Genomic DNA, 25,662 nt, shown 5'->3' on the forward strand with positions numbered 1-25,662 from the left:
TCAAGCTGCGCCAGGGGAGGTTTAGGCTGGATGTTAGGAAGAAGTTTGTCACAGAAAGAGTGATTGGCCATTGGAATGGGCTGCCCAGGGAGGTGGCAGAGTCACCGTCACTGGAGGTGTTTAAGAAGAGATTGGATGGGGCGTTTGGTGCTATGGTTTAGTTGATTAGACAGTGTTGGACTCAGTGATCTCAAAGGTCTTTTCCAACCTGGTTAATTCTAATGCTAATATTTTCCTTGAGTATTAAAGAAGAAAAAAAATATATAAGGTAGGTTTTCATCATTTTGTTATTGATTTTAGGGAAACATAGCAGAATTGTATGATACCTTTCTCATGGTAGTCCATTTATTTACAAAAGAAAAAAAAATTCCCCCGTATCTTTAACTTGATATTGTGTGTTTTGGAACATTTGTTTTGATCTGTTTGTAGTTTGATTGACATTTGATTAAGCTTGATACAACTAATGATCAGATACAGTGCTGTGCTTTATAAGAAGACATTCTGCTTATTGAGAAGGTATTATGAAGCAGTCTCTCTGTTAAGGTTAATGTTTCTAAAGCCTTCACTCTTTAGAGAGAAACTAGTGGGAAGTGTCATAAAATCTTTGGTGTTCTTATGCCTGCAGTTCTAAGTTCAGTATTGCTTCAGGAAGTGTCTTTTGCAATAAAGGTATCTTGGAAATTATTCATTGGCAGTAGGACTTGTTGAACTGTGTTTTCATAATGCAGAGAATGTTGATTTTGAGTTCTTCTCCACACTATTCCTGTACAAGGAAGTCTCACAGTGTCACTGTCAGCTGCTGAAATTAAACTGACCATGCTGGCACTGCAGTGAAATGAGACCAACTGCAGATTTATAGAAGCATCTTGAGTTATGTCTGAACATCAGATCATGATTTACAGCCAGGTCTTTGTTTCAGGCATTATTTCACTTACAGTAAGCAATTCTTAGGTACTTGGATGCACTGCTTGATGAAGTATCCTTAGATTTGTGTGTGTGTGATTTAAAGCAGTCTGAAACCGATTCTGATCTTAAAAACTTGGAAGACCACTAAGTAATTTTGGAAAAATAAACAATTTTTGCTAAGAGAGCTGCCTCTTAGACAAGTCCTTAGCAGCACTTGCTGACATTTTGTTGCTAACTTTGTCGGCATTAATATAAATGTATGAGATCGATATGCAAGATACCCAAGTATTTAGCTTACTGTTTCTCTGATACATTCAACTGAACCCAAATGTTTTATTCTTAACTGGCTGGTGTAATAAAGCAAGGGCGCATCAGACCCTTAATGGGAAGGTCATGAGTTCAAGCCTGCAGTGGGCAGTAGTGTCCTTCCTACTCTAGTCATGAGGTCTGTGGTGACAGGTTGGACTTGATGATCTTTGAGGTCTCTTCCAACCTTAGGAATACTGAATACTGAACGAAGGAGGTTACTGAGCAGTTGCAGAAGTAATTTCCAGATGTTTTAAGACTTAGAACCTGAAGTCAGGATTCCAAATTGATGTACTATTATTTGCCATTGATAGAAGTTCTTCTATTTGTGTAGGAAAACAATTTGACTATCTGGCAGTAGATCTCAGTGGAGGTGGGGCTTAATGTTCAAGCTGAAACCAGAATTCTAGTCCTTATTAATGTACGGTACTTCTCTTATCTGCAGGATGGTTCCTTCAATTTTTTTCTTTAATCCCCCAATCACTGAACCGCAGAAATGGGCTGTTTCCTTGAGTTATTGATTTTTTTACATTTTTTTTAAAATCATTTTGAGAGGCTGTTCAGCCAGAATATTTGGCTTCAGGCCTCTCTATCAAGAACTTAACTGGAGTATTTACTTACTCATGGTTCTCTGCACTCAAACTTGAGAAAGCTGGTATTTAATAAGACCGATCTATCTAACTAACATCTGTCTATCTAACATCCATCTAATGTAGATGCTTGCTTTCTTGACTGTGTGTTAACAAATCAAGATGTATTTAACCTATTCAGCAGAGGCTTATGGTGCACTATGAACAAAATAATTTAACTATTTTGGATTTATTTTGGATTTTAATCCAAGCAGGAAACTTCAAGTTAAGTGATTCTTACAATATTTTGTATTGGACTTCCTTAAAATTGAATCATTTGTTGACAGTTAGGACACCGCCTAATCAAGATTGTACACTATGAATGCATATGTATTAGGGATTTAACACAGCTTCTTAGAGGTAGCATGTGTATTTAAGTATTTTATTAGGGTTTTGAGTTTGGTACTTGTAGTATATTTTTTAAAAAGTTGTCACTGTGGAAAAATCTTAGTGTAAGACCATAGAAAGATTCCACTTATATTTTAGGCTTGGCTCAACAAGCAGAAATGCCAATTTGTGCCGTAATTTCTATACAATTTGAATGTAATCCAGATTTGTGACCATCAGAATTTAAGTTCTCGAACACAGGAGGAGATCAGAATTGCAGAGAGGGGACAACTATATTCTTAAATCTCTGCTCTCTCTCTCTCTTTGGCTACTCAGGATAACTCCTGAGTTACTACTGTCATGTTTCATGTAAGTGAAAAGGTGTTACCAGTTAACTTCAGAAGAACTGCAGATCGTTGATGGATTTAGTTTCTTTTAAGTGAATGCTGTTGGATAAAGCAGGTAATTGTACTGCCCCAGCCACTGTAAATGTGATACCGTTAAATGGCAAACAGGGTACACTGCAAAACGTGGCAGATATCTATGGAGGCAGGCCCATTTCTGCAAGAGGAAGGAAATCCAGAAACAAGGAGGAAGAGGTATGCTTGCTGCATGCTTGCCACTGTGCTCATCATGAATAGCGCTGTTTTGACCGTGATTGTGCCTAGTCTCCCTGCATGGTTTATCTGTATAACAAAATAAAAGGACTTTATAAACCCCAAAGAAGTAATTTACTGTATAAAGTTTTAGATTTGAGTGTGTCTATTGTTGGGATTTTTTTTTTAAAATAATGAAATTAATAGTTGTGTGTCTCAGAGAAATTCTTGAATTTGCATCCATACAGACATAACTCTCTATAACTTAATCCTGCAGTGAAAAATGTAACCAGTCCTAGTCTCCAATATATAAAACACAAGGGTAGTTGTCTTTATTTTCTGTACGTGGGATTTTTTTCTGGGGATTAGTAAATGCCAATGTGATGATAGTTATGGGGGAGTTCACCCAACTCTTGTTTGGGTTCTTTTTAAAAGTTGTTGAGTCTTATGTCCTTTAATTAACCATACTGAAGACAGTTTCAGTATAACTGAAACTTAGTTACTTTCTTTCCCTTAGGAGTATTTGGCAAGATTAAGACAGATCCGGCTACAAAACTTTAATGAACGTCAACAGATTAGAGCAAAACTGCGTGGAGAGAAGGTTGGTTTGAAAAGTTGTCTGGTCAAACAGAGTACATATGAAGTGATTCTTTTCCTAGATTCTGTAGTTGTGTATTAAAGTTAGAAATTCCTGTCATAAGGTTAATCAATACAGGTTTTTTTTCCCCAAACATAACTTCTCCAAAATATATTTGTAATAAAACAAAACTGAAACAGTATGTTCATTAAGTAGATGAAGAATGAATGCTTCCGAAGGTGTCAAGTAGTCCAAGGCACCCCTGGAAACAATCCATTTACTTGATGCCCAGTACCACTCAGTTTCTTTGGACTACCACATCAGCTAAACAGAGTTCCAAAATTATGTTGCTGTAGGTTGTGGTAGGGTGGTTGTTGGGTTTTGATTTTGTCTTTTTTGTTGGCTTTTGGTTTGTTTTTAATGCTGAAATAGTCCATTGTTTTCCTAATTTCTTTAACTTGGATTGCACCTCATTAATCAGATGCAAGGGAACCAAATTCAGTGCCTTGACTGAGGTGAAACATTTTAGTGTGTTGAAGAGGAGCCCTTCAAATCTTGATACAGATGACCCAGACTATCTCAAACAGCATGCAAACTTTCTACAATTGTGCTAGTGGATATGTCTGTGACCAGCATGGATTGTTCTCCTAAATTTCCTCATGGGAGCATGAGGAAATTTGGGGTCTGGAAGGTTATTGTGGAGGCTGGTCAGTGAAGTCTATCGCTAGACCTGAGTCACATAAAACACGAAGGTGATTCACCATAAACCCATGTGGCTGTAGTTGCATTTGCTGCTGATTACACTCATAACTCTAGGTCTACTCTGCTGCTTTTAAGTAAGCTTCGAGATTGCCGTAGTGAGACTAGTCATCCCCATACACGGCCCTCTGAAATCTTACTGCGTCGTGAGTACCCTTAAAATACTGAGAGCAGTGCCGAGATGTTACCAGCATAGAGCCATGGCTCTACTGCACTGTTTCTTTCTTTTTTTCCAATGAGCAGCTGCCGCACTTCTCTCAAAATGAGTTCACCCACCCTAGCTGCAGGTATTTTATATACAATAGATTAATCTGTATTCATTTCTTTGCTTATGACAAGTGCCAAATTATTTTTTCTGAAGGTTTTCTGTTGCACTGGAAAGTGAAATGTACTTTCCAGTCATCTTTTTTTCCTGTTAGGTGATTGAAAGCATTAACCTTTTTTTATTATTATAATTTTTAATTTTAACTTTAAAAAATTGGTAACATTCTTGATTCTGTTTTGTCAGATTATTTCTATTAATACTCTTTTTCTAACACTGCAAGAAACCTTCTAAATTGTTTAACTAAAAGATCTCCACAAGTTGGTTATGAACAATAAAAAGCTCCTGTCAGAACCTTTTTCTGTAGCTCTTTCAGTTTGTTTTGTAAATAGGAATATGCAGAGGCTATGAAAAGAAGTAAGAGAGACTGGAAACAGATTTCAGAGATAGACTTACTTGTTTCCATTTTACCCCTCACCCACTTAGCCCTTACCCACCACCTCACTTCTTTGGGGTGCATACAATGGAAGAAACTGGAATTCTAGAACATCTAACCTTTCTTGTATACCTTACCTGCAGAGCATGCAACAGTGATGAGGGATGGCAGGTGAGAATCAGCATTGTCAGGTAACTTCTCTTGCAGCAGCAGGCACATTACTTTCTTCTTGGCTTCTAAGAGATTCATGTCTTTTTGTAGAAAAAGGGAAAAATATCCCAAAGGACTGAAGAAAAACAAGCAAAGCTAGCCCTTTACAAATCTCAAATATGAAATTCTATCCAAGTAGACATTAAGTTTGAGTGAGGAGTTACCTAGTGAAATTATGACCCGTGTCAGTCATACAGTCAGTCTAAATGATCCAAGTAGCCACTCAAATGACTCAGTTTTTTAAAATGCATTAATAAAGGATAATTTTCTGAGGACTCCTATTTTGCAGAGTGAAGCCACCAGTTCTGATGGACAAGAATCAAGTGAGGAAGCAGAACTGAAACGCAAGAAGATAGAAATGCAGAAGGTAATTGTGGGGGTAGAGGAGATAGAACTCACTGTTCTTAAATTGTTTTGTGAAGTTTCTTATATTGATTTTTGTTATCAATAATTTGTTCATACATGCACTACAGGAGGTTTTTATTTTAACCGTAGAGAAGTGACAACAATGTTCAACCGTTAATCCCAAAAGAAATGTTGTGCCATAGCATAGCAAGTCAAGGATTCTTCCGATCTGTCTTTGACATCTCTAGGTCAGCTGTAGCCCTAAAGGCACTTTGGTATAACTAAAATAGCATTTTGATACTGAGAGGGAAGATGTATCTTAAATAATATTATTTTAGCTTAAAAAAATAAAGGCAAAGCTCCTTAAGTGTGCTGACATGGTCTATATGTGGTTTGGAAGGTGAGCTGTATACTTCTCTGATGAAGTGTGTTTCAGGTAAATGCATGTAATGTTCTTGTATCAATATAATGTTCTTATATCAATAACTGTATCTACCATATGACACATGGCAAGTATTATTACTGTGTCTACTCTATGATTTTTCTCTTTCCCCATCATCTGCAAGGGGCAATGTGAAAATAAGCTAACCATATGCCTAACCTTAAAACTAGAGGTGAAACAATTACTAAAACTTTGTTAAGTAACTTAGTAAAATTCGGTTCAAAACTAATTTTAAGTAGAGATTCTAATTTTATGTTACTGTTTAAGATAACAGTGTATACTAAAAACATAAGCAAACCAAGAGCGAATTAAGTTGTGAGGAGTTACCACTGTTTGCAACATAGATCAGTTGTTACGCTTACTTGTGATTTTGATTGTCACAGTCTATACAGTAATAATGAACTTAAGCTGAAAATGTTCCATAGAATGGGGCACTAATGTGGTTTATGATCTTGATTTTTAAATTTTTTTTTCCTTTCTTGTTTGTCTCTTGGTTTTTGTTTTGGTTTGCTTTTGCTGCTGGTTTCCTGTAGGCCCAAGTAAATGCTCGAGCTGCAGTTCTGAAAGAACGGTTAGATCGAAAGAGAAAGGAAGCATATGAAAGAGAGAAGATAGCGTGGGAAGAACATGTAAGAAAACTGTTAAATCTGTTAAATGCAGTCAGTCTGTGGTGCTGTATCTTCTATGACTCAAATCCTGTACTGTGATTTTTTTTCATGCTTAGATAATTAGATTCCCTTCTGAAACAGAGGAGAGCATCTGTCAGTCAGAATTCTCTTAGGAGAAGCCTTATCGTAGTTATATTTGAATGAAGAATTTGGTTCAAGAATTTAAGAACGTTAAACCAAAGAATCATTAGGATCACCTGAAGTATATTACTAATAATCTGTAACTTACTGGAGCATAAAGATGTTTCAAAGCTGATAAATTTGAAACAGCTCACATGTACAGTTGTAAATTATCTTTCCTTAGAAAACGTGTGGCATGACTGTCCTTTTCTAAGGTTCACAGACATCTATTTGATAATACTGTTTAATATGCAAAGTTTTGAAGTTAATATGATACTTGTTTTTAATTTAATTTATACAGCTGATAGCAAAAGGGGTAAAGAATTCTGATGTGCCTTTTCATGTGGGAACTACAGAACACAGTCCTGTGCATGGACTACAGGAGCTTGAAGCAGCTCTTCCTAAGCCACAGCTTCTAGTGAAGCCCAGTACACCAGTCATCTCCATGACTTCTGCTTTGAAGGAAGTGGGTGTGGTAGGTACTTTTCCTAGGAGGGTAAAATTAATGGAAAAATCAACAACCAAAGCAGCTACTTCAGATAAAAAAAGAGTTTTTAGAAGGACCTATGGACCAGGTAGGAAAAAAAAAATTGTTAGGAGTACTTGTTTCTTCTAATTAGGGAAAAAAAGAAGGGTAAAAGAAACCAAGCATGGCAGCTGTCAAAATACATCTCCACACTGCACCTCAAATTCATTCATTTTTATAAAAAAATGGTTTCTGATGAACCCTAGGCTGCAGTTACAGTTTTGATCCAGGCAGCACTTTCATCAGCCTTTTGAAGAGGGGCATTAAGGAGTTGGTAACCTGGTGGAAGTGAGAAAATAAATTTTGAATAATAGGACTAATTTATATTCATTCTTGTTTTCAGTGAGTTTGAAAGCTCGTAGTGAATATAAGGTGTAAAAGACTTGAATCTGGTAGTCATGTCTCTCCTTACTGTTTTGAGCAGTGTTAGAGGTTTCCTCATTTCTCTTTTCTGTGATCTTGGGTTCTTATATTGTAAATGCTTATGCACTTAGCTCAACTATCACCATTTAAGTAACAAGTGCTAAATAGGAAGATGTCAGTTGATAGCTGGAAAAATAAAACATTTGACAGATACTAAATTGTAAGCAGATTTTTTACACATGGATAGTTTGTCTTAGAGTGATGCAAGATGACAACTATAATTGACTGAAAAATTGCACACAGAGCAATTTCCATTAGAGAAGTAAAGCCTTGTACAAAAAGACTACAAATTCTACAATTTCAACTTGGATTTTCAGTCTATTTACATATCACTAAAATTGTCTCTTCTCCTTTGAAATTCTGTCTTTGGGAAACCCCATAAAACCAGAAGGATCATATGTTCTTTTGCAGTCTGTGTGCAGTTGTCAAAGGAAAATTTATAGACATAATTTTTCACTATTATGTCTGCTGATATTTTCAAGGTTTTGTTTTGTTTTGTTTGTTTTTTCGTGCTTCTTGGACTTAAAGGATGAAAATGTAACTGCTATCCAGGATGCTGAGGAGGAAATAAAGAAGCCAGATTTGGCAATGCAAGTATGCCAGGTTATATTCAGCTTCATTTAGTGATTTCTTCCTTTGAGAAACATACTGCTTTGAGTAATACATGTTGGCTATTTTTTTCAGAATAAACGAGAAATACTGAGAAGATTAAATCAAAATCTTAAAGCTCAAGAAGATGAGAGAGAGCAAAAGGACTGTAAAAACGTTTCTGAATCAACTGGGTCTGAAGATGGTAAGGAACAACAAGAAGGTGACCATCCACTTCTAGGAGATCGTAAAAAATGGGAATCTGGAGCATCTGAATTGGTGGTTCCTTTAGCTGAGTTATCAATGGAGGATTCTCTCTCCGGAACAGACCGTAAGTACTTTTTTTCATCACCTTGATATCAGTAAATCAGTCTACTGTAAGTAGTGCCTGTTCCTACAAAACAAGTACTTGTTATTATAGTCTTGTTAGTAGCAGTGTCATTTTAAAAACAAGGGGTTAGAGATTCCCTGGGATGAGGAATAACACACAGGCTGAGTAGTTAAATGGCCTGAAGGAGAGTCAACAGGTTTCCTAATTTCAGCAAATGTGTTATTAAATGCATGATTACTTTCTTTGAGCTTTCTTTGTGAATGGCTCTTTAAAAAGCACTGATTTAAAAGAATGAATAAATAAGCACTTAAAAGAGAAATTTTCATATACCTTAAGTTTAAAATCCTTTCATGTTACTGGTAGAACAAGAAAGATGGAGAGTCTTCTCAATTTTTGTGTTGCTAAGGGTCTGTTTCACATTGTAGAAATAATTAATCATTGGGAATTTGACTGACTCCATAGCATAGAAAACGAAAAAAAAAAGTGTCATCTTTTGCTATGTTCTTTGTTGCTTTGTATCCTCTGTCCTCCTTGGAGGAAGCAATAGCAGAAACCAGTGTCCAGGGACAGCAAGACAGGAGATGTCGTAGTTTCCTGTTTCAGATAAAGTTAAGAGCATCTCGTGCCAGTTCTAAACATTTCTTATGCTGCTTTGTTTTGGAGCAATTGAATTACTGCAAAGATCACCTGCTGCTATTAAGTTACAAATGCTGACTGGCATTGAATAGCTCCTGGTATTAATAGAAATTGGCAGAAGAACATCACTAGACCTTTGAGCACTACCCTTAGGCTGCCTGACTTGGGGCGAGGTGGCATCTGGCTTCGTAGTTTGTAGTTTTGTGGAGGTTGGTTGTTTCTTTATTACATATAAAATGAATAAAAGTTTCTATATTTCTGTTTATGTCCAAACAGGTCAAACTCTGGGCGAAGTAATTAAGTTAGACATTGGTGAACCCCACAGGAAAGTGTGGGGCAAAAGCCCCACTGATTCAGTCCTGAAGATCCTAGGAGAAGCTGAGTTGCAGCTGCAAACCGACCTACTTGAGGAACTAGATGTAATAAATGGTAAGCAGAGGTGGTAATCTGTACTGCGAGAATAGTTAGTGCCAGATGGACAGTATATCCACTGAGAACAATCCTGAAGTCATACAAGCATATTCTATCCTCGGTCTTGCTTTTTACTTCTGTATGTTGCCTCAGTACTAAATGTTCTAAATGGCAGCACAAGCTGACACCAGAAGACAGCAAAATATTTTACACTCACTGAAGTGGTAAGAAATTAAGAAGGATATAATGAAAAGGAAGAATATTCATTTTATTGGAAAGTCTTGGACTTTGCTTATTGATGGAATCAAGTCTGTTTTTTAAAAGGATGTCATAAGTGAACACTAGGTCCTATATATTATTCTTTTTAGTGTTTGACTTACCATATCAGAGGATTTATTTTTTTTTTGTTAATCCCTACTTTTTGTCCTTCCAGGCACAAAAGGACTTAAGACTTATTCTGAGTATAAACTGAAGTTAAAGATAATATAGAAGTAAAATTCCAATTTTAATATTTCTAAATTTCTTTATGATAATAGCTATTATAAAAGCAAGCATGCATTCTGTATTCAGAATGTGCTCAGCTCTGGTTAGGCCACACCTTGAGTACTGTGTCCAGTTGAGGAATTGTGTCAGTTTAGGAAAGATGTTGAGTTGCTGGCATGTGTCCAGAGAAGGGCAGCAAAGCTGGTGAGGGGTTTGGAGCACAAGCCCTATGAGGAGCAGCTGAGGGAGCTGCGGTTGTTTAGCATGGAGAAGAGGAGGCTCAGGGGAGACCTTATTGCTGTCTACAGCTACCTGAAGGGAGGCTGCAGCCAGGTGGGGATTGGCGTCTTTTCCCAGGTAACCAGCAACAGGACACGGTCTCAAGCTGTAGAAGGGAGAAGTTCAGGCTTGATTTTAGAAAGTTCTTCATAGAAAGAGTGATTGCCCATTGGAATGGGCTGCCCAGGGAAGGTGGTAAGGTCAACATCCCTGGAGGTGTTTAAGTGTGGATGAGGCACTTAGTGCTGTGATCTACTTAATTAGATAGGGTTGGGTGATTGGTTGGATTTGATGATCTTGGAGGTCTCTTCCAGTCTGGTTGATTCTTGTTTCTTTAAAGGAATACAGAATCAGAAAGTTACCAATTTACCTTGTAGCCCCACCATTGTGTATCATCAAACTGTCAAAACGCTGTTTAAATAATAATTTTGTGTTAGGTACTGCAGAACTTCTCGAAGGAGACCCTCAGTCCTCATTGGAGGAGAAGGAAGAGAAAGCTTGTCCTACTGTTGGAGCTCAGTCTTCAGCACCAGTTGGTATCACAGAGCCTGAAATGACCATACCAGAAGAATGTCAAAGAGGTGGACTTACCCAGGTGCAGAGTGGACCTACTCTGCTGGATGGTAAGTCACTTCAGTAGTTATTTTACTTGCTATCTGTTTGCCAAGGCAGAGATGGAAGTAAGGATCCTGTGTAGTTTTATTTCTTCCCAAAAATAACGTGCAGTTATTTATTACCAACTTCTAGGTAAGATTAAGTGCTTTCTATCCCTGTGCTGTAATTTGACTCACTAATTTAAATTAACAGAACTTTTTTTGTGTGCTTATAGAGACTCTTTAGAATATAAGTGGAATTATGAAGTGCTTCAAATGTTTTGATGTTGTCTTTGGTTTATCTTCATTTCTCCTTATCAACTGTGCTGGAATATTTCCCCTCATATGATACCAGCACCCTGCTGACATTTGGGGGATTGTTCATTGAGGTTTTTAAAAGACAATTCATTGGAGCTTTAAGATTCTTGTCTTGTATCAGAAACAAACTTCATGCTCTGGGGTTACAAAACATCAGTTGTTCCTGCAAAATGCAGAAAGTTAATCAAGTTCAGGGATTTAACTGTAATCTTAAAATGAATGCTCTTTCCTGTTTGCTTTGTTTGTTGTTAGGGATTAATTATTCATGAGGTATATGACTTAATTTTAGAGCCTGATGATTTGGAAGCAGAGATGTTGGAAGAAACACAAGAAGAAAAAAAGCACCAGAATAAGAACTATCCCATCACTGTTAATGAAGTGTGGGTAAAAGAGAAAGAGGATAAGTAAGTGCTCTTTTCTGATCTCTCTCTTCAGACTACTGGCTTTATTGAGTAGTGCTTAGGCCCATCACTTAGAATATGAAGCAGTGACTGACATGTTAGTTTTACTGCACTTGGTGACTTTTTCAATAGGCTAATGACTATTTTACATGGTGTTTCCCCTGGATGTGGTACTTTAACAGGACACAACATGACAGAAGAAATGAGGCAGCTTCTGAGAAACTAGTGCTTGATGAGGTTCAGCCACAAAAGGAAGCTCCAGAAGGTCAGTCAAAATCTCATTTTGTTTGTTGTAGCTATTGTTGTGGAGTACTTGAGTTACCCTTCTTACTTTTTCACTAACCATGGCAGAGCAGCTTTTCTGTTTTAATTTTCTCTTTTGTTTTGTGTTGTTTTTTGTTGTTGTGTTTTTCAGTTGAGTTCATCATACTTTTAGATGGATAAAGAAGGCAAATTGTGGGTGTCATTTTTGTCACCAAAAAACCAAGTAACAACAAAGATACGCCATCTACAGATGAACCAACTCTGATAGTTAAAAGTGAATGTCAAGTTCCTGAATGTTGCAACCTTTTAAAACAACTGTTTAAAATGTTATGACATCTGATTATTTACGTAATAAAATTGTTGCTTTGTTTTTAGACAAATTAAGCTGCAGCATGGATAAAAATTGTTTTAAACAGCTGCTAATGAGAATCTTTTATACCTTTATTGCATAGAAGAATAGCTTGCTCTTGGAGGTCTTTGAAGTAACTTCAGAAGGTCTGCATATTTTACAGTACATTAAAAAGTACATCAGCAATAGTGTCAAGTATAATTGGTGATACTATTGCATCTGTGTATGGGTTGCTTAAGCAACTGGGGTTTTTTTAACACTATTTGAGTGAATAATGTTGAGCTTGCTTTGAAAAAGCCTACTGTAAGGCAAGAAGGAACAGATGAAAATGGATGACACCATAACTTCAGGCATGGATTAGTTAATAAGAAACTAGGAGGCATGAGAATGGAACAGGCTATAGCTGAGAGGGGTATAATTTCAAGAAGTTAAAATGGGAAAATTTCACATTATAATGTATTTACTAAAATAATCCAAAGACATTGTAGTACTTTTAAAGCGCTATCTATTTTCCATTTTAATTGTACAACAGAAATAACTTTTACTCACATTAGTTAACTTTTCATTAAGAGTATGGGGGTTTTAATCTATTTAGATTTGTAACAGACTTTCTTTTACTACACCAGAAACTTGTTCCAGTGACGTTCCACAACCTGAACCCTTATTCCAGAGGGTAATGCAGCCTGCAGCTGTAACAACAGCCTCTCCAGTTCTGTCAGCTCAGTCTTCACAGGAAGAGCCTTTTGTACCTCGTTCACGCTCCATATCACCAGCAAAACATAAAGGCAAAAGTTCATTGTTGATTGGACTTTCTACAGGGCTTTTTGATGCAAATGACCCAAAGGCAAGTTAAAAAAAAAAAAAACCAAAAAGGAATGCTTGTTTTCTATAATAATATTGTTCTTATTTTCTTACCAAGCCTGAAGGAAGCCAGAACAAATTTTGGAGAAAACAGAACAGTTTGGGGAAAAACAGCAGTGACAAGGACAAGGGTTTCTGGAAACTTGCACACCTGTGTTGCATTCAGTCAATGAGTAGTAAAGGATTTCCTGGGTCAGAGAATGCCAGATAAGGAAGAATGTTTCTTCTTTTGGCTCCCACCCTGTTTTTTCTTTTTCTTTTTGTGAGTGTATGAGTGAATTTGCACTGTTGATTATTTGAATATTGAATAATATCTGTTGGATGATGCATTGCTAGGAAGTGTAGTATCAGTTGTAGTCCTGTTTACATCTGCAGGAATATAAAGCTTGCATCTGATTTTACAAATCCATATATTGGCATACACAGATTTATAACTCTAATTTTGATTCTTCAAGAGTTAGCCAATTATTAGCTTCCCTGGTTTATGAAGCTCTTTATCTGGCACTTGGGCAAATGACTTCAGGAAAAGTAATTTTGGAGTAGGTGGAAGATAGACATTTTTTATATCCATATTTGATTTAGGAAGTCATGCATGTGCTGTGTAATTAAAATCTTCAATCTATCAATATGAATTGCTTCAGGGTGTCACTTTTTACTGCATATTTGGCCTGTGTTTTGGCCCTAAGTGTTCATCACAGAATTGCTAATACAGTACCAGATGAGCTCTAGATAATTGCAGAGAGCTTTGAGAAAAGCAACAGATATGTTGCTGTTACTCATGCAGTAGACTTGATGACAGCAACAGTTCCCTCTCATTTGGTTGCAGCAAGAGGACATTCAGTGCTCCTTTGCAATAACTGCAAATTTAACTCTGGAATTTCCCAAATACACCTCTGCTGCAGCTATTGCCCAAAAAGTAGGGAAATTTATAGCAGGGAGCAAGGCAGAGTTAGTGTCCTATCTGTAGGCGCATCTGCATGGTAACAGGTGATGAACCATTTTTTAAAATAGCTGGAAGCTTTCAAATGATGTGGTAAAGTCAGTCTTCTGATTATTCCTTCTCTTTGGTAGTAGTTGTCTGTGGTAATGGTTGTAATAAGCAGTGTGAGCAATCTGGCAGTGTAGGCCTAGAGCCTGACATGGTAGTAGGCCGTGTCCAGCATGAGTGCGGAAGTGGCTAGCAGTATAGCAGAACAGTGCTGTGCCCGCACTCTGTAACCAAAGCAGGGTACTGGTAGCCATAAACACAGAGAGTTATCTTGGAATAACAGAACGCACACGTATATCAACGTTAACCAATAATCCATAGTAGTACAGTGTGTGGTCACTCGTGAGGGGCCAGTGAAGCCATGCCAGCAATGCCCCCCAAGTTTATGTAAGTTGTAAAGTTTTTCTTAATACACACTTCTTCTGCGCACTTCTTACTAGCCTGTCAGCTCTACTGTCTGCTCTGTACTATGCTTGCTTTATAAGGAACAATGCTGAAGCAATAAAGGAACAATACTAGATGATATTGATCAGCCATATTGATTCCCGTCTCCGTCGTCCCATAGTTGTCAAAAAGGGTAGTTACTCATTTGATGGCAATAGTATTCTGGCCATGGGCTGACAGACATAAGGTATTTGAGCATGCGTATGAACACACTGCTGGGTTAAACTGCAGCTGAGAAACTTTTTTCACTGACATTTAGGGGATTTGATATGGAGCAAACACTGCATGTTTGCAGGTATTCAGAGCCTTCTTGAAGGAAGGGAAGGCTTATTATCAAAACTTCTTAGTGCAGATTAGGTGTCAGTTCCTTTGTTTTTTTAATACTATGGTGAATACTCCTTAAAAGAGACATCTGGTAGATCTTTGAGCAGTTACTTTGTTTCTGTGTTGCTTTATCTCCATTACAACAGGTGACTGTTGTAATTTGAACTTTTTTAATACTGTAGGCACTGCCTTCAAATATACCATGAAAGTTGCTATTTTCATTGATCTAAAAAAGTAATTGTGTCATTTTACAAAATATTCCTTTGCTAGCTACTTAGAATGGTTCTAAGCTGCAAGTGATTGGCATGCATACATTGTAAATAACTGCATATATATATGTATGTGTGTGTATATATATGTAATTAATCTACTTCAATGTTTGTTTTCTTAAGGTAGCCATCAAGGTGAGGAATAAATCTGCCCAAACCCAGGATCTGTATATCACTTGCTGCTCTTACAGCTTTCCAATCACTGTAACCCTTAAAGGCAGAAGGAACACTTTATTTTTAGCTGAATTCATGTCATCTTTTCAACAATTAAGAGTATGTGTGAGATGATATTTTGAAATCAGCCTTCAAATGAAAAAGGAAAAAAAACTAATACCTAATTTCAAAGTATTTTGTAACCTCAGACTGTCTTTTACCTTTGCAGATGTTGAGAACGTGTTCGCTCCCAGATCTTTACAAACTCTACAGAACTTTAGTCGATGTTCCCAGTGTAGCAGATGTGCAGCATCAACATAATCTTGAAGTAGATGATACAGAAGATGAGCAAGCCAAAGAAGGACCCTCTGATTCGGAGGAAAAGTGAGTGTATCAAGTCTATCAAGTATTTTAAAAGGCATCTTAGATCAAGAATATTTTTGGTTAGACACAAGTAGGCATAGTTTGCCAGTAGAGTTTTACCCAAATTTTTAAAATGCTGTGTTAAGTCACCCTTTGCTTTGAGTCTTCTTCCAGAGGATTGAGGAGCTAATGGGATGTAGTGCTTACAATAGCTGCCTGAATTTCTTTTCCAAATTCCATCCAAGATGTGATTATGTCTGGCTTCTTGTGCCTTGAATTTGGCTAAAGCAGATCCAAGTTGATGGCCACTGCTCTTCTAGAAATTAAGATTTCATGACTATTTTCTTTCTTTGTACGTTCTGAGAATCTTTCTGATCTTCTCTTCTCTAGCGTTGTATTGGGATGTCCTTCGAGTGCCCCAAATTATTTCAGGGCCTTCAAAATCTGGCTGTGGCTCTTAACTCTTTCACGTAGGTTAGGTAGTCTACAGTGATCTCATTATGTGTTGTATCTATTCTTATGAGATCTAGACCTCATGTTTATTCCAGATATTTTATCTGGAATGTTATACCTTCTGGGATTCCAAATAGTGTGTGAATACAAAGATTTTTTAAATTAACTTACTCATAAAGTTGATTTAAAGATCTAATATTATCTTTTTACAAAATGGTTTGGTATCTGTTTCACTAATCTTTATTCCCTGTGTCTTGCATACCAGTGCTGTAATCATGTAAATATCATAAATATTTGTTGTCTTCACCACCCTCTTCAGCTACATCGGCTTTCCCCTTCGTTGACTTAACAAAATTAATGAGCTCTTCCTAAAGGGTTTGTCTTGTTAAGTAATTATGAACTTTCTTTCACTTTCTTTCAGTATGTTTGGGGAAACAGATACAGATTTGCGGGAACTCCAGGCCTCAATGGAACAATTGCTTAGGGAGCAGCCTAGTGAGGAATTCAGTGAAGAGGAGGAGTCTACTTTAAAGGCTAATGTCATGGAATGCCTAACAAATGGTACAGAGCTGGATGAAGATGATGACAATAACCCCAGCAGTGAAAATGCACTTAATGAAGAGTGGCAGTCAGGTATCATTTCTGTTGCACCTGTTTTTTAAGTTATTTGGTGACATTATTCTTTGTTTGAATGATTAGTGCTTGTGCATAGTGTACTTACAATGAAATAAAGCTCTGTAATCAATAGTTTTTATAGGGAAGGTTTTAAAAAATAGGATTTTCCAAATGTTAAGTATTGCAGATAAAATGTTGGCTATTTGTTAGGCAGTAATCATAAGTCACTTTGCCCACAGTTGTCTAAAAATTGTTTTCAGGGAAGATTAAAGGCACTGTGTATGTCATGTTTTGAATAATTCATGACTGTAATGTAAGAGTGAAAAAAACAAAAAGCAACTGACATGACTGGAGTATCTGGGATCCAGCTTGCGTTACAATTAAGTAACTTAACAGGCAGTCAAAAGGAACATGAAATTATTAACCTTGTCCTTAGCTCAAAATAGCTATTACTGCAGTCAAATTAAAAATGAGACAGAAACATTTATTACTGCTTTTAGCATTTAGTGTTAGCTATACATGATGGTGTCCTGAAGTCTCAGTTCTGTTTTGTAGATTCTCTTTGAAATAGAAGTATTTTACTACTGTGGTAAAATAAGGTACGTCTACAAATACAGGTATAAAAAGATGTAGAAAATCGGTAAGTAATCTGTAACTTAGCTGTTGTGTAATTTCAGTTTATTGAAGACAACTTTAAACAAATGGAAAATCTCTGACTATACCTTTACAATGTTACCTGTATAATCCATTCCAATAAGTATTTCATCAACTTAGAAAATACCACCTTCTTTCATTTTTTGACAGTGCTGACGGTATAGACGGACCAGTGCTATCTGTGATTCTGTTGTTGTAAGCCTTATGGTATCAGGTGTCAGTGTCCTGCCTATTAGATTAATTTCACCAGAATTTCAGGTTTGATTGTTGGGGTGGGAGGAAGGCCTTCAAAATTCAGGGAAACAGACAGAACTTGAAACCAAATCTATTCAAGACCCAGAAGTTAAATGCATGGTTAGAAATCATCCACTGGGTTTTTAACCCATCTACAACTTTTCCTTTCATGAATCAAGGATATGATTTGGTCAGGATTGTACCTCACGCTACTAATATATAGGAATTGAAACTAGTAGAGTTTTAATATTAACTCACAAAGTCTGTGATCTACCAGGCAATACGACATATTTTTTTAAATGATCTTAGATTTCAGAGTTTGTCTTATCGGAAGTTGAGTGTTTGCTTATCTACCAGTACTGTCTAGTGCTCCTTGAGCTTACCTGCTTTCATTTCAGAGATCTGCATGCTCTGTGGTCAATTTTAGGGACACAGCATTAAGAATGTAGGAAAACTGAGGGGTTTTTTACTGTTGTCTTCTTTCTTTATAGATAATAGTGATGGAGAGATTGCCAGTGAATGTGAAGAATGTGATAGTATCTTCAGCCATTTGGAAGAGTTGAGATACAAACTGGAGCAGGAAATAGGCTTTGACAAATTCATTGAAGTTTATGAGAAAATAAAGGTTTGTGGAATAACCTCAACTGGAGAATATTTTTAAAAACAAGTACCTAGGGCTGTTTACTGTGCCAGTAATGTCATCATATGACTAGAATCAATGCTTATTTCTTCAGCCTTTTATTCTGTTAGGCACACAAAAATATTAAGAGAAGATGCTGCGTCTATAGATTAAAGAGGAAAACCATGAATGGCCTTTAGTAAATTTGAACTATTTCATTCTATACCAATTTTAATTTTGGCAATATGGAATGTCCTTTCTCACAGGCTATCCATGAAGATGAAGATGAAAATATTGATATTTGTTCAACCATAGTTCAGACTGTTCTTGGAAATGAACACAAACATCTGTATCCCAAAATACTTCACCTAGTAATGGCAGACGGTGCCTACCAAGAAGGTAATCTCTCTGCATGCTGGCAGTTACAGCTTGTTTTGTGGTTTTTCTTGGTTATATACAATAAGTCATAATGCAGTTCCAAAACATCTGTGCTTTGTTATATTGACTGGCTAAATTGATGAAAGCATCTTCTTTCCCCACCCCTTCCCCCCAAAGGATATTTTTATTGCTGCAAGCAAATGTGGCAAACTTGGATTACACATGCTGCCCACAGTATGTATATACACAATCAGTTGTAACAACAGCTGTCTTATGAAAGGCACTGTAAAATTATTTAACTTATGTAGAACAGTTATGCACATTGGGAAGATGCAAGTCTAGAATAAAACTTCCAGATATAAAACAAATGTATTCTTAAGAATTAATGAAATTAATTAAGAAAGCTGGTGTCAGGTAATGATAGGACTAGGGGGAATGGAACAAAAATGGGTGGATTCAGATTGGATGTTAGAAATTCTTCACTACAAGGGGGGTGAGACGCTGGAACAGGTTGCCCAGGGAGGTGGTAGAAACCCCATCCCTGTAGGTTTTTAAGACCAGGCTGGATGTGGCTGTGAGCAACCTGATCTAGTGTAAGGTGTCCATGCTTGTGGCACAGGGGTTGGAACTAGATGATCCTTGAGGTCCCTTCCAAGCCTGATAATTCTATGTAGTGTTTTGGGTTGGTGGTTGTTGTGTTTGTTTGGTTGGGGGTTTTTTTAGCAAAAACAATACTGTTCTTCAAAGCTCTACTTTTAACAAGTTGCAGTATCACTGCTTTTCTGAAAAGATTTCATGTGGCTCTTTATCTTAGAATTTTCATTTTACAGAAGAACTTGATGTGGAGGTGCCATCCATCTTACTTTTCAGGTGGCTCAGTAATACATGAAGAAAATGATCTTGCTTGGGAACCCTGCCTAGCTTAGCACAGATTACTAGCTAGACAGATAGTTCCTAGACCTTTCAGAGTCTCACTTTTGGTGAGAGATGATCTGGGTGTTGTTGTCTTTCCTGTGAAAAATGGAGCAGCTATATAATTCTATATTTAACTGCAGTTAGGTGGTTTTAGATTTCTTATAATTAAGACCTCTACTGGATAGAGGAGGAAAAAAAAAACTAAAACCTCATTTTTATTGAGATAAGAAGCATTATATTGGCTTTAGGAAACTGTGTGATGATCACTAATGTATTGCAGTTTTGTAATGCATGGTAACTAACACCACCTTTTTGCATCTTTCACATTTGTTGCAATAGCAGGAAAGAACAAGGGTCAAATAAGATTACAGCTTTCTATGGGTTTTACATGTAAACACCTGTGGGGGAAGTCTTAAAAAACAGTTCTAAAAATATATTTTTTAAAAGAATCTAATGCAAATAAGATTTTCCCATTTTTTCTTTACTAGTGATACAGAACCACTCAGTTGTGTCAGGCTTTTATCAGTGATGTCCAATGATAGGACAAGGGGCAGTGGTTGCAAGCTAGAGTAGAGGAGGTTCTATGTGAACATAAAGAAAAACTGTTTTGCTGTGAGAGTGACAGCGCACTGGAGACACTCAAAATCTGCCTGGACACATTCTTGTGTGATCTAGTGTCAGTGATCCTGTTCTGGCAGGGGGGTTGGACTAGATGATGTTTTGAGGTCCCTTCTAAACCCTAATGTTCTGTGATTCAACAACCAGCTGTTGTTTTCATACTGTATTACAGCACTATGATAGAAAAGTGTCTGAAAATAATTTTTCAGCCCCAGTTTATTGATTTAATAACAGAATGGGAAAAATAGATTGTAGTAGTTCATTTTTGCAGTGTCCCAAGGACTGGTAATTTAGAAGAAGAAAGTGGTACCTACAGTGTTAAGAGTTTCTTTTCCTTACGTCGTTGCCTTGAAGGATAATTGAAAAGTAGTACTAAAAGGCTTCAATGACAATTTGCTGAAATGTTGGCACACAAATTGTAAGCTGCTGTCTGAATGACTCCTGTTAAAATGAGCCGACTTTCATCTTGCAAAATGCCAGTTCATGACTGGCTATTTTTAATAGCTTCAAGTTTAATTGTGGAGTTTACAAATCAGTGGTAAAAAAACATAAAGGTGCAGTACTTCACATTTTAGGCATTTAAAATACACTGCATTTAAAGTAGTTCTTTACATTTCAGACACTTAAAGAAAAAATCCTATGATACAGGTGAATAGAAGACAAGCATGTTCATAAACATCTGTCTCAATTTATACTCTTCAAATAAGGAAAGTTAGAAAAAATCTGTATTGTTCTTTAGTAAGAGGATTGTTCGAACTGCAGCAGGCCACTTGAGATCAAACTATCTTAATTTCACTAATCCAAGAGAGATGACATGTTCAATATTAGTACAGGTAGTGCTTTAAAGGCAGTTTTGGTAACAGTCACCTCACTGGTGACTGTGATTTCTTGTATTGCTTATTAGATAGTGGTTCCTACTTTGTTTTGTAAACATACATCGTTGGGGTTTTTTTTCACTTTTTTGTGTGTGTGTCCTGCTCCTTTTCACCCCTGTCTGTCTCCCTCTCCTGCTTTTTACAGATAATGATGAATAAAACTGACTCAGGAAATTCCTTAGTGCTGCAGTACATACTTGTCTTCGAAGCCTGCACAGCTGAATAATAAATTATGGTAGAGAATGTAATGTGGGGTGGGAGAAGCCAGACTTCAACAAAAGACCGTGGATTCCATGAAGAGGAGGAAACCATCCCTTTTAAGACTGAGATTACCTATACACTTCTCTTGGATGTACTTGCATATGTGTTCAGTAAATAATAGATGGCCAAAATTTTAAAAACAAAACCTGACAACAAACCAAACCCAAACCTCTAGTAATCTCTCAAATTCCAAAATAATTCTAGAATGAAATACCTGTAGATAATCTGATACAAAACCGAGCCCTGGAATACAAAATCTCTGCCCTATCAACAGGTGGCTGGTATGGTTAAGCAACTGGAAGCATTACCATGTTGTGGAAGTACCCACATCTAAGTATTCACTTACATACTTAAAATAGTCTCTGTTTATACCTACAGAAAGAAATTACCCTTGTAGTTATATTTTAATAGCTTCTTAATCTAATGGTACTGCACTTCTTTCTTAATAAAGAAATAACTGTGTTTTCAAGCTTCTCTCACTTTTTAACCAGTCATTTGAAGTATCTTTATGGTGTTTCTCAATCAAATTGGTACTTGCGTGTCTGTCATGACGGAAATGTTTGGGGTTTTTTAAAGTGTTAAAATTAATTTGGAGCTAGAATATTTTTTCCTGCCTCTCAGCCCTTTCCAAAAATGCAAAGTACTGAACTGTTTTGAATTTTGTCATCTACTCAGTGAGAACACAGTAGGGCTGCTCAGTTGAAAGCAGTAGTTTTTCTCCAGTTTGTTAACATTACATTCATGGCTCCAGCAGCCACTGGGGAAAATGTAATACTGCAGGCACAAGTACTTCTCATCTTTTAGCTCATGTTTTGTAGTTGATTTCCACTACCACAAAATTTAAAAAGAATACAAAACAAAAAAAAAACCAACTTTCTTCTGACCCCCACATTACCTTGCTCCTCCTGTCAGACATCGGGTATGCTGCTGTTTGCCAATCATCATCTCAAAACCAGTAAGTCTGAAAGTCATAAATCTGAACTATTAAACTTCTAACTGCCCTGTTGGAGAAAAATAGATTTTATTTCCCCCCCACCCCCCAGCTATAGCCAGTCACAATGTAAAACTGTCAAAAGGTACTTTTCCACAAAGTAAAATCAAGTGTATGTGTGTGTATATATGTATACACACACACATATATATATGTATTATTTAGGTCTGTCAACATATGTACATGATTTTTGTATAATTGTTTTATGGTGGTGTTATTAAAGTTTTGCCCACTGAAAAGTGTTCATTTTGTGGGTTGTTTATTTTAAGCACATCCAAGTCTTAAAGATAGACCAGATTTACTGCATTTTAGCTGTATCCTGAGAACCTGCAATGAGAATAAAATTCATCAAATACCTTTCATATTTTTCTTTTCCCCATATCTTTACTTGATAAACACCTTGGTTCATATGGTAAGAAAATATGATAATTGCTGAAAATGGTGTTGGTTTTGTCCTATGCTGTTTCTCTTCTCCTCCCCTGCCACCCCTTTGGTTTTTTCTTTAAACTTGCCCATGGTAATTTTGGGGCTTTTCCATTAAGCTTCTCTCCATTCCACTTTTCATTGCTGACTGATGTGTTTGAGACAGATGATCCTCATGAGCTACATCATCCATGATAGTTTACAAATACACTTTTTAAGACATGAATAAAGAATGAGTCTGTGTTTTGCAGGTTTGCTTTTCAGATTATACTTTGCCCAACTTTTGAGGGAGGGAGGACCCCACACCTTTAGACTTAAAATAATGTAGATTTGTATGGAAAGAAGTAAGTATAGCAACTGGTATATTGTGCACTCTGTAGGTGATACAGTCTTACTGAAGGTAAGATTGGGAGGTGTTTGAAATCATATCACTCTTGTCATTATTCATTTCTTAGCCTGCTGGCTTGCTTCTAGTAAGAAGATCTGACATAATCTTGCAGACCTCAATCTTTGCAGACAGAACTTTTTATCTAGCGACGATGTGAAAATACAAGTAGATTGTGCACATTCAACTTGCCAACCAGTACTGGATATCTCTGAAATCCCTGAAGCTAATTTAAAATTGACATGGTAAATAAGTTTTTCTTCTAAAGGAATACTTTTATCTCAAATTTTAAATCCCTATTTAATGTACACTGTACCAACACCAGGGCCAGTGTCACTTCAGGCTGATCTATTGGTCTGTATGTAGTAACTTAATGAAATTAGTTCAGTATTTGGCTTTTGTTCATATTACATTCACTGTAAAGAATTCTCTGTCATAATTCTAGTGGAAAAATGGGACAGAGAGCTAGTTTTTTGGTTGGTTGTTTTTTTGTTTCTGTTTTTTAACTCTATGAACTGTTTCAAAATATGTTCCTGTCATCAGTCTTCATTCTTGACCCATAAAGCCAACTGTAGTTGAGATGAGGAATTAAGGGGAAAAAATAAAGGGGGGGGGGGGAACCCAACACCACAAACAAAACAACCAAAAAAGACCCTAAAGTCCCCACCAGACACAACAAAAGAAGCAAACCACAACCTAAAACTATATAACCATGACATCAAAAAAACAAGCCCTGTGTTGTGCTGCCCTGCAGACATGTAGTCCATGATGCTGGAATCTCCTGTGCTATGTACAGCTGTATCTATGCCTGCTGACTTTCATGGAGCCTTGACTGCTACGTGACTTCATTGTAAGCTCAACAGGTACAGTAACCCTGAAAGCATTGATGCCTAACAGATTTTTTGAAGTACAGAGCCTGACTTCAGTTTGCTGAATTTGTATGTATCTAAACTTATGAGTAGAAGGTACTTCAGAAAAACACATTACCTGCTTGGGTGATATGGACACGATGATCTTGAAGGTCTCTGCCAACCTGGTTTATTCTATGTAAATTCTATGTAAACCAATGCAGGTCACTTACATCCCTACGCTCTGGTAAGAGATTGTAAAGTGAATAACTGATTGAAACAAAGTTTAGCTCTGTTTCCTGACAAAACAAAGGAACCATAATCCTGAAAAGGTTCTCTGTGCTCTGGAGCCATCTATGTAATTTATCCATGTTATTTTTTTAATTTAAGCTTTTAGTGTTTGTGTCTCACTCTGACTTGCACATAAATGTGGCATGTTTGTTCAAACATGCATTCTGTACTAGCCCTTTTGTTCGAAGGCTTTACAACCTTGCCTAAATCCCTGCAGGGGATGTTGGTGGGTTTTTTTGGCTAACGTTTGTTTTCAGGGGCAAACGCCGCCCTTTACGAACTCCGTCTGGCCCAGCTCGGGTTGAACCCGGAGCTTTCCGTACCTCCCACGGGCGCGTGCAGCTGTGGAGCCGCCGTGAGTCCGCTAGGCGGCAGCAGAACAGCGCGGGGAGGGGGCAGCAGCGCCGCGCCCCCAGACGAGGGGGCACGGCTTCTTAAGGGGTGCAAGAGCGTGCTTTGCTCGCAAGGATGCGGAGCTACCTGCTGTCCTGGGTACAGTCCGAAGCTGGTAGGTCGGGACTCTGAATCAGCATGGAAACGCTGAAGTTCTGAAATTTCAAGATTTATAAGTATTTCCTCTGCTGACAGAAGTTATTTGCAAATAATTTACTTACCAAAAATCAGAGCAAAGCACACAACTTACCCAGCAAAGTTACAAGCTTTTGGACAAAGTACAGCTTCTCAGCTTTGCCTCAGCCATGCAATCTTCTTTTCCTGGGAGACAGGGGTACAGCACATCCACTTTGCCCGAACAACTAGAAGTGAATTTAAAGAATACAACTCTCTTGGCACAGTCATGATGTTGTGTGTGGTTGGACTCAAGCAATAGTCTGCCCCTCAGCCAGTGGGTGGGGTAGAAGCATATCCCTGATGAAACTACTGATTTGACTTTTTACTTTGCCAAAAGTATCTCATCAAAGGTCAAATGAAGCTAGTCTCTACTTAATTTTATGAACCGTGATAAACCATGGATAAATACAGAAATTTGACTTTTCAATCCTCTTAAATGTTTTTCTTCCCAAATAATTGTGTGCTTTCACTCATGAGCCATGTAGACTGAAATTCAGCACAAAATAGAAACCTGTGGTTACCATTCCTAGAATATGCTTTTTTTGGCCATTATTAGTGTAGCAGTTTAAATGGAGCATTTGCATATTTTAAGTACTAGTTTTGAAGTCCATAAAGAGCTTCTTTCTTTGAATTAAGTCTGTGTGTTAATGCAACACACACTTCAAATGCCTTTCCAACTTAATATGTTTTCCAGCTGAGCTAATGAGTTCATCAATTCAAATAGCAGCACTTTGAACGGTTGGCTTGTAAAGAGCTTCAAAACACTTCTTCAGCAACTAAACCCTTAATTGAATTGTTTCCATAAAGATATACTAATTTGTAGTTACTTGTAAGACCCGTAAGAGTTTAGCTGCTCCAGATAAATTGCCTTGAGCATCTCTATCTGGTGCACTCTCACAGACATTATTTCCAAGACATTTTCAAACCAAGACGGGATTTAGCTGT

General features: G+C 37.2%; 1 protein-coding gene across 19 annotated transcripts in view; it reads left to right on the plus strand.

Moving 5' to 3' along the window:
* Positions 1 to 22,439, plus strand: part of NEK1 (NIMA related kinase 1) — a 45,041-nt gene extending 22,602 nt beyond the window's left edge. For 8 of the 19 annotated variants that reach the window (XM_068137097.1, XM_068137104.1, XM_068137106.1 and 5 more), the window contains 17 exons: positions 2,684 to 2,767; positions 3,282 to 3,365; positions 5,298 to 5,375; positions 6,329 to 6,424; positions 6,885 to 7,058; positions 8,061 to 8,135; positions 8,217 to 8,451; positions 9,364 to 9,516; positions 10,698 to 10,883; positions 11,461 to 11,575; positions 11,755 to 11,837; positions 12,812 to 13,029; positions 15,454 to 15,608; positions 16,462 to 16,673; positions 18,035 to 18,168; positions 18,429 to 18,561; positions 21,094 to 22,439. In XM_068137097.1, coding sequence (XP_067993198.1) covers positions 2,684 to 2,767; positions 3,282 to 3,365; positions 5,298 to 5,375; positions 6,329 to 6,424; positions 6,885 to 7,058; positions 8,061 to 8,135; positions 8,217 to 8,451; positions 9,364 to 9,516; positions 10,698 to 10,883; positions 11,461 to 11,575; positions 11,755 to 11,837; positions 12,812 to 13,029; positions 15,454 to 15,608; positions 16,462 to 16,673; positions 18,035 to 18,168; positions 18,429 to 18,561; positions 21,094 to 21,107 — 2,229 coding nt within the window. In that variant the 3' untranslated portion in view covers positions 21,108 to 22,439. Of the gene's footprint in view, positions 1 to 2,683; positions 2,768 to 3,281; positions 3,366 to 5,297; positions 5,376 to 6,328; positions 6,425 to 6,884; positions 7,059 to 8,060; positions 8,136 to 8,216; positions 8,452 to 9,363; positions 9,517 to 10,697; positions 10,884 to 11,460; positions 11,576 to 11,754; positions 11,838 to 11,987; positions 12,073 to 12,811; positions 13,030 to 15,453; positions 15,609 to 16,461; positions 16,674 to 18,034; positions 18,169 to 18,428; positions 18,562 to 21,093 lie in introns of those variants that run through there. The other 11 variants (XM_068137110.1, XM_068137107.1, XM_068137105.1 and 8 more) reach the window with 4 other exon arrangements.
* The last annotated feature ends 3,223 nt before the right edge of the window (positions 22,440 to 25,662 follow it).

This window comes from Melanerpes formicivorus, unplaced genomic scaffold (assembly GCF_026170545.1).
Source record: "Melanerpes formicivorus ecotype bairdi unplaced genomic scaffold, bMelFor1.0.p_v2 SCAF_4, whole genome shotgun sequence".
NCBI lineage: Eukaryota > Metazoa > Chordata > Aves > Piciformes > Picidae > Melanerpes > Melanerpes formicivorus.